The sequence below is a fragment of the Anser brachyrhynchus genome (genome assembly GCF_964034855.1).
Source record: "Anser brachyrhynchus genome assembly, chromosome: 1".
In the NCBI taxonomy this organism is placed as follows: domain Eukaryota; kingdom Metazoa; phylum Chordata; class Aves; order Anseriformes; family Anatidae; genus Anser; species Anser brachyrhynchus.
The window spans coordinates 141,939,428-141,951,784 of record NC_137694.1 but is presented as its reverse complement, the minus strand read 5'-3'; the positions used below and the strand labels follow the sequence as shown (position 1 = coordinate 141,951,784).

Sequence of the window (12,357 nt, the reverse complement as noted above, 5' to 3'; positions counted from 1 at the left end):
TCTGCTGGCTTCCTTGTTGTTTCTTTATTGTGCCCAAAGCCCAGCACCCCACCCCTGCACTGCATGTGTAGAGCTCTGGGAGGGGAAAGCCCTGCATGGAAAATTGTTAACCACAGGAGAGAGGGATGGGGCCGGATTTCCTAATGGGGGGAGGGCTTCTTTGCACTGGGGCGATGGAGGGACACAAGGGCTTTTGAACTTCAAGCAGCTGACTAAGAAAGAAAAGCCTACACTGTGGTAATACGGCCACTTAAATTTCCCCTTGACTTTTTCCTGCTCCCAACAAACTAGGAACAACTGAAAATGCAAATTGCTCCTCTCTTCAGACAATGCCTCTGATAAATTACCTTTAAGAACTGTTCAAGAGCCTATTACTTAAACCTGAAGATGTCTGTGTGCTTCTTTCTGCTGGCTTTGAAAAATGAAAGCTTTCTCCTCCACCCCAGGGTGCTGTGGACAGAAAGTACTGGCAGTGCACCTGTGCCTGTGAAGTTACTCATCTGGTGGAGATCCCCAGGTGCTCACAGCCCCAGGGGGACTTGTGTCCCAGATCTGATCCTTGTTCTCTGCCCTGCCTTTTGCAAAAATGTGATATTGTAGGTTTTGTTCTTATAATGGACCTCTGGGGCACGGAGCGAACCCTGGCTGCAGCACGTGAGATGACATTGCAAAGTCCTACGTGAACAAGCAAAACTGGAGGAAGAGGCTGCTGTTCCTGCCGATTGATTCATCACCTCTTTGCAAGGTTTGGCTTTGAAAGAGAGGGAGGTGGCCACAGGTCTCGCCCGTCACTGCCAGTGCTCACCCTCTGATGAGCGCTGTCAGAGAGGCTGCTGGTTTGTGGCACCCCATCCTAATTCATGAGGTTACACACCCCACCAGGACAACCCAATACAAGTGAGTTAATTCACTTAAGTCTCAAAATTCAGTGCAAATCTGAGAGATCTTCAGGCCAACTGCAGCTCTTGATACCTTCCTTCACCTGGGTCGTTTCCACTCGCACCCAGTGGAGAGGATCCCTTGCCTGTAATTCCTCCCACGGTGTGATCATTTGCCCTGTTTCCAGCATACGCCAACCCAAACTTTCTATTTCTGTCAGCTTATTTGGAGCCGAACGCTGAACCTCCTCCAGCTATAACAGTGGCATTGAGCTCCTGGGGGGTTAGCAAAACAAACTAGCTACAAATTTAATTGTGTCTGCAAAATGACAGGGATCTTACAAACTGCAAACACCCAGCCCACTCGGCATAAATTTGGTTCGTGCAGCTACAGTAGTACACAGGGCTGTAGGAAGGGGGTTGTCAGAAATTTGGGTTTTAAATAAATATAAATACTGGCAGACAAGTAGCTTTAAAAAGGTTGTTTTCACTTGGAATCAACCCTCACATTTTCACGAGCAATTTGATGAAAGAAAAGTGCTTTGCATTTTCAGGTGTGTACAGTGAAAAGCCGAATATCCCTGGTTTCTCTCCCAAGTTTCTAAGAGTTTGCAGGGAAAGGCTTGGATGAGAGCAGCCTCAGCTGCTGCTGAACCTCCTTCAGTGGGCAGTTGTGGGGGGTATGGAGACCAAACTTAGAACTGGTTGAGAGGCCTCTCCACTGCTTTCATGAACAAAAGGGCCCTGGAGACTGCTCTCCTCTGTTGCTTGCGTTCACAGAGTCGCAGAGGTGCTGAGGCTGTCAGGGCCCTCTGGAGGCCACCAGGCCCAAGCCCTGCCCCAGCAGGGCCACCCAGCGCAGGCTGCCCAGGCCCATCTCCAGGCGGCTTTGGAAGGCCTCCAAGGAGGAGACCCCACAGCCTCTCTGGGCTCTATCACTGGCAATGTCTCACTGCTGAAACCTTTCAGACCGAGCACTATTGACCGCAGTTTCAGCAGCACAGTGTTGGTGTCCAGGGCCCATGAGGGTCTGGAGCTGGGTGTGAGGCGCCATCGCCTCAGCGCTGATGCTGGAGGCCGTTCCCTGCCCCGTGCATCTTGGAGCAACGGCCTGGATACTGAGCAGGCTTTAAAGCACAGGGCCACACTTCTGCAAAATGAATTAAGCACTTGGTAACTTGTTTTCAACTAGTGCCAGCTGTTCATTGACACTTTTTCCAGTCTCCTCCAGTGCTGCGTGTTCACCGGCAAACTATATCCGTGCCTGTGCTGAACGCATCGCGGTAACACTGGGGAGACTGAGCTGAATGTTGAAGACTTTAATCTGCTTTTAACAAGGTTCGTGTTTAGTCAGACCCCTTAGCAGGCTAAATCGCCGCTGGGCGTTAGGACAAGCTGATGAAGCAGGACTTGAAGAGCTGAGCTAGCTCAAGTCCTCAGAGCCGCAGAACTGGCTGCAGGAGCTGGCTGCCGGTGCCGAACCCTCCTTCTGGAAGGATTTATGTAGTGCTGCACTTTATATATCAAGGGAGACATTACTGCACAGAGCAAACAGCCATACCTAAAAGCATGTGGGAGCTGCTGCTTAAAATAGAGATAATTCCTCATACAGCTATATAGAAAAATCTTTAACCGTTCTTTTCCCATGTAAATAAAATGCAGTCTTTGTGGCACCATCACCGATTTGAACAGTGGCTTCTGATGCTGGATCTTGGGGTTGTGGGACCACCAGAGCCTCAGGAAAACCATTTTGAAGCAATCAAAGCACCAGAGATCCATCTGAAATGTGCGATGCACTCCAGCATTTCACAGCACAGGAACATACCCGTCTACTTCAGGGTGTCCCAAATTAGAGACATTTGTAAGTCTTTCCCTATGATGAACCTCCTAAGTCAGGGCAAAAGTATTTTGCTTCTTTTTTTTTTTTTTTTTTCTTTAAACTGAAGACACACAGGCTGCCTCCAGCGCATCCCATAGCATCTTTGACTACACATGCGTCTTTTTGCATGGCCATACCAGGGGCGTTCCGATGACCAGAATTAATACTGAGAGGTGTGGGAGAAAAAAATGAGATATTTATGCAATGGTGAAGGAGCTAAGTCCAGAAAAGGACCCTGTGGATAGGAATAAAACATGGGAGCAGGACAAGGCAGGTTTGCACTACTGTGCTGATCCTTCTGTACAGACATCTACAACAGGGCTGCCTCTCCTATGGGACACTGTGATGGCCCCCGAGAGGAAAAGTGCAGGAAACCACCCCTGCATGAGCTTCTGCACTTTGTTGGGAAGTTTATTGGCTTTATTGGCTTTATGGGCTGGAAGGAAAGAAATGTAGCAACTACTAGCTAATAGGGAATGAATGTTCGCACAAGCGATCACCTCCAGCCTCCAAGTAAGTCAGTACAGTTGCGTTGCTCAATGTTGGCCAGGCGTCCAACCCCCTTAGCCGTGTTCAGCCAGAGACAAGGAGACAAATTCACCCGTGGTGTAGATCTAGTGAGGTCTAAGGTTTGTGCCGGGGAGCCTGCCAGCAGGAAGATGTGCAGCAACACTGTGTGAAAACAACACGGTTGGAAAGCTCTGAGGTTCCCCTCATCATTCTGCCTGCCTTGGGACTGCTGAACAGCATCCATCAACAGTTCTCCTTCCCCGCTACACTGCATCTGCAGAAACCGGTCTCTAGTGGCTTCTGCGGTGTCTTTGGCATGCATTGCAAGGCACGGGCTGTTGTATAGGTGCTGGTTTCCTGAACGTCCACACGCATTCATTACACAAGCACGCATCTAAATTTAATGCAAGACTGAATAAAGCCCGAGATGCTGAGCAGTTCAAATCAACAATTCAAAAACGTGAGGTTATTCCTGTTTTTAGTTCAGGTTTTGATGCAGATTTTAGGATTAGGATTTGGACAGGAAGTGTTACTCTGAGATGATTCAACCACGTGCAATTCTGATGTAGTTTATTTTAAGCTTAATGTGTCCATATACTGCAACTGGTTTTAGTGCAAAACCCTTTTGTGTAGCACCTTTAATAGATAAAACTCCTCAAATCCTCCATATCTGCTGCGCATGGATTCAGTGAACAGCCTACAACGTTTGGGCTGTATAAGCCTTGGATGGAGCCAAATACGAGCGTGACACCAGAAAGCGGGGCCAAGACGTGACAAAACAGCACTGATTAATTGAGTCGGTAGAGCCTGCAGAAGTACGGGGAGCAAGAACAGACTGCAGCCCTAGGCAGTACCGAGTACCAGTAAATTACAAGCCAAGGTTCAGTGCAAGGTAGATGGAAAAGTTGTATCATGGAAGAAAGAGCAGTCTCTGGTTGAATATTTTGAAAGGATCTAAGGAAATTTTGCTAGTCAAAGGATGAGATCTCCTCATGAAGAAAGCACTTAAATCACAGCAGAGCATCACTGGATTTGGCCACAGTGAGTAGTCAGCACTATCATCAGTTTTCTAGTTTATGAAAAGCATAAAAGATCATTTAACGACCATCAGGGGATACGGTCATGGTTCTACATCTGATGCCAGAGCATGGCAAACAGGTGCATGACTGTCAGCCCACGGAGCAGTGATCTATAGCTGGAGCATCTTGTAAAAAAATGCCAAAGTGTTGTTTTGTTTGTTTTGACATTTATAAGCTTAGTTCCACTGCTCTGGTGTGTGTGTGAGATCCTATTTCTGAGGTTAGAGTGCTAACCTAATAGAAGGGTTCTGGTTATTTCTCAAAGACCTTTACACATCCAAGAGAATTTTGTACATGGATAAATCACAAAGGAGTTGGTTCCAACAAATGAGAGCAAGAAAAATGGATCACGGTGATGCTTTAATTCACAACGCTCTTCTCAGTCATTAATTTCAGCTTGGACTGCTTCATCTGGCAAAGCCTTGCAGATGCAAAAGTGCTTGCAGGGTTCAGTGCAAATACTCGAGGCAGTGTTGGCCACAGACTGAAATTGAGTATTGTTTTAATGGTCTTGTGGATTTGTTTCATAAAAGCAGCTGTGTGCTTCTTGAGGATTGGCCTCATGAATCTAAAATTTCATAAAATATGACAACTGTTCAATTGCACAGACAGGAATAACTTTATAAGTTTATTTCTATTTTATTAAAATCAATGTATACAGCTTCAGAAAGCTATTGGTATTTGCTTTGTTAAAATGTTTCAAATATTAATAGCAGCTTCAGATTGTTGTCAGGCCCTAAGGCCCAGCAAGTAATATGCTTTGATGTGTTTGTCTTCTGGCAGCTGAAGAGAGAACTTGATTTGAAATGAAAAGAATTAGTTTCCTTGGTATTTTCTTTCCAAATGTGATTTTTTCCCCTCCTCTCTGTGGTTAAAATTACATTTTCTTTGTACCGTTTTAGAATTTATCTCCCCAAAGAAAATGGAGACATCTTGCTTACTTTGACCTGGTTCTGTGCCCTAGGTATCTTGCTGTGCACTTTGGCCCACGGAGGCCCCAGTGTTACGGATCTTCCTATCTGTAAGCGTGCAAGCAATCCCGCTGAGGTCATTGTGTGCCGTTAAGGTCAGTGGGATTATTTGGTTTATTTCAGATTAAACTCATAGATGTTTGCAGGATTGCCGTCATAATGTTTTTTATCTTTTAGTGCAAAGGGAGCATTTACACTTCATATATTTCAAAATATATCTCTAAGTATCATCTTTTTTTCAAACAAAACACAGCAGTTATCAAGGCCTGATTCCCAGCTGGGGAAAAAACAAACAAACAAAACAAAACCAAAAAAAACTTGCAGAAACTGAAGCTGCTGCAATGATCTACGGGAACATTGAGTTTCCCTACATTTATGACACTGCTGTTTTGCTCACACGTTCATTTGTAGTGGCAACTAACACAACTATCTGCAGTGCACAAGCAGCTCTTGGCCCCAAAGCAACACTTTTATCCCTCACCTACACAAATAGACTTTGAAATTCTGAAAACCCAGCAACAAAAACAGATCTTGTACCACAAGGCACTGCTAGCAAGGAAGGACATTTGTTTTGATGCAGGTATCTTCAATAGGGTGCTGGGCCAAGGCCCCAGGGTACTCCAGCCCTTTGCTGCCAGCACCAGGCCTGCCCCATGAAGGCTCTGGAGTGGAGGGGAGAGCATTTTTTCTGTGTAAATGGATAAAACAATTCACGCCTCCATGGGCTGCCCTGGAGTGGCTTCATTTTTGTTATCTAAAGCTTTTCTCAGGTTCATGAGGTATTGCAATGTTTGGAGAGAGATTTCAAGCAGGCCCAGGGCCAGGAGCAGTAGCCGAGCCCTGAAAGCACCGCTTGTAGAAGGGGAACTTCCAACTGGCTGGGGGAGGCTGCAGATAGCACAGCCACAGCCTGGTCAAATAATAAAACCAGGACTCGATTTCCATCTCTGTCACCTGCTAGCTGTGCTGGATCTTAAGCTGCTTTGTCTTATTTAGCTTGCAAATGCTAAAGGCAGTGTTCATCCCAGCATACCTCCACACTGCTGCATCTCATGGGGATCCAGCCTTGGTCAGTACCAACAAGCTAGCACCTTGCTTACTCTGATCCGGAGCCTCCCCAGCCTTTTGAAGAAAGGTATCTAGCACTGAGGTGCCATGACAGCTTTCACGCGCAACCAGATGGAAATGAGCCTAAACTTGGATTGCACGAGCAGGAAGGGTGTGTGTATTTTACATTCTTTTCATAGCAGCGCTACAGACCAGTGTTTGGCTGGTGTGAGCCACAAAACGTTGCTCTGAACACCACGGGACACCAAATGTGCTGTGGAAAGCTGTGGATGAGTCAAAGAGCCTGAGAGACCCTTGCCCACCTGCCTGGGCTGCTGCAGTAAGTGGAGAAGGGCACACACACCTAACGTCCATCGCATGCTCCTGCTACGACCCCAGGACATTCATGACTGAAGGGGGCATTTAACGTCTTGCAAGCCTGTGAACCTGGTATCTCACACCATGTCCTTCTGTGAGATCCTGTCTTACAAGCAAGGCAATGTTTCTAACCAGATGGCAATATTTAGTTTCCCCCTCTGACATTAAAAGATACTGCAGCACCACATAGGTGAATTATTTAGAATGGCAACTGCTGCACAGTTTGTGTAACATACAGATAACTAACCTTGCCAAAAAAGTACCTGCAATGTCATCCCAACAGAGTGACTATCAAGACCTAGGGGGCTGAGTCTTGATAGAGAGACAAGTAGAGATGTCTAAAATAGAAATCGCCTACCCAACTAGAGACAGCGGAGAAGGAGATTTCTCCACCTGAGCTGAGTCATGCAGGCTCCCTTTCCAGACAGCAAAGACAAAAAAGTGCTTTGAGGGGAGGACAACACCTCTGCCCTGCTTTCAAGGCCTAGAGTAGCAAGCTTCTACATAGGCACTGATGGCGCCGATGCCTGTCTGCCTTCGCTGAACCCGAACATGCTTGAAACTGTTCACAGAAGAGACTGGCAATCCCACAAATCCTTTAGCATCTTTGCTCTGTCCCTAATTCCAAAATGTTCCATCCCTAATTAATTCTAATTCCAAAACATAGTTTAGCTACATGTTGATGTGTCATGTTTAATCAGGGTAACGTTTACAGACTGATAGCTCTTATTTAGATTGCTTTCATCTCTTCCTTTCATTGGCATTTTCCAATTTCTTACTGCTGATTCTGTCTTGGGGGAGAGGCCGATGTATATACCTTTAAAAAAAACAGATCCCAAGTGGATTAGAAAGTGACATACGGTAGACACCCTGGCTTAACAGGTTGAGGCAGTCCCTGTGGGAGCCAAGCTGCCTGGCACCGTGCTGCCAAAAAATGGAACATGACATGAACAATGTTTACCATTGATTGTGAACTTACACAATCAATGGTAAACAAGGCTGAGACAATCTGAAAACCTGTGCTGAAGAAACTAGGAAGTAAGGCAGTTTATACATAACCGTGGTGACTAGGTATGAAAAAAACCAGCAGCTCTCCGAGGTGAAGCCCCCTGGGGTCCATCAGGTTGACACAATGCAGCAGCACACCACTACACCAGTGGCAGCTTGTGAGACACAATCCAAAACCATGTAAAGTTGGTTCTGGCACAATCTCAAAAGCAGTGATGCTCCATGCTTTTGGTACTGGGGCTAGCCTGTCTTACACCAGGCTCAGGTACCTTGCCATGACCCTTCTTGACCTCCAAGGCTTTATTTAACCTGGCTGAAACGACAGTGAAGATGTGTAAGAGAACCTTCCTCCTTGCCTGCCCGTTAGCAAGCAGGACTCACTTCTTCAGCCAAACCAGCCCCTTCATTGTAGGAATCCAGCACAAAAAATTACAGATCTCTCCAAGTCCAACTCCACAGTGGACACCAGCTGTTTGCCACACAGTAGTTCCACACAAATGAGAAACAGCTATTTTTCAAAAGTTTAATAGCCTGATACGAGGTCACGACCTGTATCATACTAGGTACTCCAGGTGAAGGGCTGAGATACTATTAATGCCAGACTGGGAAGTCACTTTGCAATATGGATGGTCATTTATTTATTGTTTTATCATGACACATAAAATGCTATGGCTGCAATATCAAAATATGGTGTCTCTTATAAAATACCAGTATTATTAATGCGGTGGTAAGATACTGTTAGCATTTACAGAGAGGTGTATAATAATTCCATCGTCTTGCCTAATGGTTTGCTCCTGCGACAAAGCACTCTGGCAAGGAGACAATGGATGGAATGCAGAGGCCTATTTGTTATCATGGTTTTTCATCCTTGATTACTGAACGGCCTATAACGATACCAGTAATCGGTGCTGCATCTAATCCTTTTGGATATGGTAGACAGGTCCTTTGCTTTTACAGTATGTGTCAGAAGAAAAAAAGAGAAGCATCTGAAAATAAAGAGACGGCATTTCCTTACAAAATGAGATGAAAAAATAAAACAATATAAATGGAACATTCAAGTGTTTTCTTTTTATATTTAAAGCTCTTATTTCAATATACTGTATTTAAACATTCTTAAATAATCACTCTGTACCTTTGATTTTCTGTTTCATCTTTGGAAACAAATAGAGTAATCTCACTATAAATGTGTGCAAATAGAAAATATATAAATATATTTGAGGCCCATGTCATAAAAAGGTGGTCTCAGAATTGTCACTTTTACAATTGTCATATGGGGTCCCTTTCATTTTGTCCTGAAAGTTATTTGAGCTCTGTTCTTTTAAGCCTTTGAAGTCCTCATGCAAAGAAGAGCCAAGCACACACATACTGTCCTGTGTTTCGTTTTGTAAACTACTTGATGACACCTGTAAAACAGTTCCAAAGCGACTGAACAGCGGAGTTGATGTGATCCACTTCAACAAACTGAAGTCTGTTTGATCGACTGCTGGGCTCCATGGGAAAGTTGCTCCCACAGACAGCGAATCCATCTCTGAAGTGCCATGAGTAACTTCATGAAATCCCACGGACGTTTCCTGACTACTTGCTTCTGAGGGGAGTCTGTTCTCACCGTAAAGCAGAGCACCCTGGGGAGAGGCTGCCACAATCCGATCTGTTGTATGTTCTGCCTTTGTGTGCTCATGGAAAAGCGACTCATCTTTTGGAGATGTTGGCAAAAGTGTGTTTTGGTTATAAACCTTACAACAATCACTGGCATTTGAGACAAGGTTTGGTGAGAAGCTGTTTGCAAAGGGTTGCATCTGATGTATTGACTCCTTTTTGACATTCAACTTGGTCAGAAGCTGGGTGCGAATCTCTGGGGGAAGTTTACTCAACTGGCGTCCAAGCTGAAGCTGCGTTGGGAATAGTGTTCCCTGAAGCGTTCTGTACAGAAATCTGCAAGAGGAGAACATGAACATGAAAAGAACTGAAATATGGGAAGTACCTGAGGTATTGTTAAGAGAAAATATCAAAGAAAAAAGTACAACATGGGAAAATAAGAGTTTTATGTGCCTTTCTTAAGTTTGTCACAAAAAAGATTACATATGAAGAGCTCTGAAAGCTGTGCTAATATTTGGATTAATAACAAGCAGTATATATAAAAAAAAGAGGTCTTTCATCTTTCCTAATGTGGACTCAAAGGCAACGGGGATCAGTCTGCAGGGCAGGCCTCCTACATCTGCAAGTAGGCAAATAAATCCACAACATACTATCAGGATTTCTGTATTATGCATGTTATCGGAGGACTGGAAGCATCACAAAAAACCTCGCAGGGTAGCAAATCTCTGCATGGCCAGGAGTTTCAGCCAACAGCCTACAATTATCCCACTCCTGTGGTCTATAGCCAGGAGCTGTGGTCCATTCCTGTGGTCAGGAGCACAGAAGATGTTAGACAACCTGGCTTCACGTAACGACCCACTGAACAAAATTGAGTTGGCTGGTAAGACGAAAAGAAAGAAAGGAAGAGGAAAAAGAAATCTTTCTTGTCCTCCCAATCATATGTATGAAGTGCTTTCACATATGAGAGAAGACACAATACCTGGGCAGCAAGGCAACAACTGGTGATATAATGCAAGTGAAATAAAACATCGGGTCTCCCATCAGCCTTTCCATAGTCCAGTAGGGATTGGATGGAGGATGGCATACTGGGCAGGAAGCATTGTAAACCAGAGCCACAAAGAAAAATAAAAGGATGCTGAAGATGCAAGATGACCAGTGGAGAAAAGTCTAGAACAACAACAACAAACAAACAAACAAAATAAAACACAAAGGAACAATGATTCTTTATTTTCGAGAACATGATTCTCAATTAATAGTTATTAATTTCTGGAGCCAAATCCATGCATAGCAAAGAATTTAGAGCTATATATTTTCAAAAATTCTTATTATATACACAACACTACAAAGCAATTCGTAAGTCACTGTTTAAAATCTTTTTCATGTTCACTTACAGCACTTGATAAAAATAGAGTCTGCTGAGGGAACAAAATGAACATCTTGTGTTTTTGAAGAATGGCATTAAGAAAAGAATTACAATATGCTAGCAAGTTTCTGTGTGGACTGTGGGTACCTTACCCAAGTTTTGGTTTCAATAGCCAAATGTAGTATAATGGTGAAAAGAGCTATTGTGGTGATGGGAGTTCCCCAGGAGAAAATATCCACCTCAGAATCATAGTAAGTCTGCAAAGAAGGAGACAGAATTTAGCCCAAGCTATGTTTCCAGTTCTCCTCAAAATGTTAAAAATAGAGTATCTTAAACCAAACACTTACAAAATAAGGAATGAAGAAGCAAACCAGGCTTTGATACATAGCATCAATCATGTTCATCCAAAACATGTGTGGTTGATACTCCTGTGGCAACAAAAAAAAATACCAAAAAGAAAATCAGAGCCTAAGTAAGATGCTGTTTGTTGGGTTAGGTATTTTCAGGGAAACATTCCAATGGACATTTTAAGGGCTTGTGCGAATATCCTCAACACTTTGCCAATTAGTTAAGTACCTTCAGGGATGAAGTATGAGGAGTCTATCTGCAAGTCACTCCATTCAGGGAAAGAAACTTCTCCTTTATTTTGGTTCCTTATCAGAAGGTGTAATCTGACTCTGACACTCCTAACACACACTCAGATCAGCAAACGTTTATGAAGATGCCCAAGTTTATGCACAATAGTTAGACCACTGATTTCAGGAGTTCTCTGAGGTGTAAGCACATGACTGAATGGGTTTTCATATGCACATAAGGACAGAGTATATATTTGTAAGAGAGAAAACAGAATATGCACCATTACTTAGAAAGGAAGATCTACAATGATTTTTGTGATAATTCATGCAGGAATTTATGCTATGTTATAAATACAATGTAAAAACGAATTAGATACATATATCTGTGTGCATAAAATTGCTTGCTAAAAAGCAAAATTAATACTTTGAGTTAAAGCACTATACAATTGTAGTGGTGTGGATGATCATAAAAAAAGACCCGGGTGTAAGGAAAAATAGTTTGTAAATGGCAAAATATGTATGTATTTATTTTGGGATATAGGCCTCATCTCCAACCACTGAGCTCCTCAGGGATCTTCTCCTCTTTGAATACTATCATTGCAGCCTAAAAATGAGAATTGAAAGATGCTTAGAAAGAATTATGGTGTTCTTGGGTCCACTGAAATCACATGTGGTTAAGCACTGGAACAGGTTGCTCAGAGTGACGGTAGAATTCCATTCTTGGAGATATTTATAACCAGACTAGGTAAAGCCCTGAGCAACCTCACCTAGCATTGAAGTTAGGTTTGCATTGAGCAGCGGGCTGGACAAGATGGCCTTCAGGAGTCCTTTCCAACCTAAATTATTCTGTAATTCTGCAGGCATTGAATTGGTGATTTCTTTTTGAAAGACATCCTACCTCAAGCAGGACTTCTGTCAAGTTTTTAAATGCCTTCTTCGTAACTATTCAGAGAAAGCACTGACCAGATTTCAAACAAACTTAGAATGGTCCTCAGTTTGCCTATGAGAAATAATTGCACTCTGTACACGGGAGATTTGTCTCTTCAGTTTGCCAGCTGAAGACAGACAGACAT

General features: G+C 43.7%; 1 protein-coding gene across 2 annotated transcripts in view; it reads right to left on the bottom strand.

Annotated features, from left to right (window-relative positions):
- Window positions 1-8,364: 8,364 nt before the first annotated feature.
- The window catches only part of ATP10A (ATPase phospholipid transporting 10A (putative)), a 114,606-nt gene continuing 110,613 nt past the window's right edge, over window positions 8,365-12,357 (bottom strand). For both annotated transcript variants that reach the window (XM_080579646.1, XM_080579647.1), the window contains 4 exons: window positions 11,057-11,137; window positions 10,862-10,966; window positions 10,326-10,513; window positions 8,365-9,682 (listed from right to left, as the gene is read on the bottom strand). In XM_080579646.1, the coding sequence (XP_080435772.1) occupies window positions 8,977-9,682; window positions 10,326-10,513; window positions 10,862-10,966; window positions 11,057-11,137 (1,080 nt within the window). In that variant the 3' untranslated portion in view covers window positions 8,365-8,976. The remainder of the gene's footprint in view (window positions 9,683-10,325; window positions 10,514-10,861; window positions 10,967-11,056; window positions 11,138-12,357) is intronic.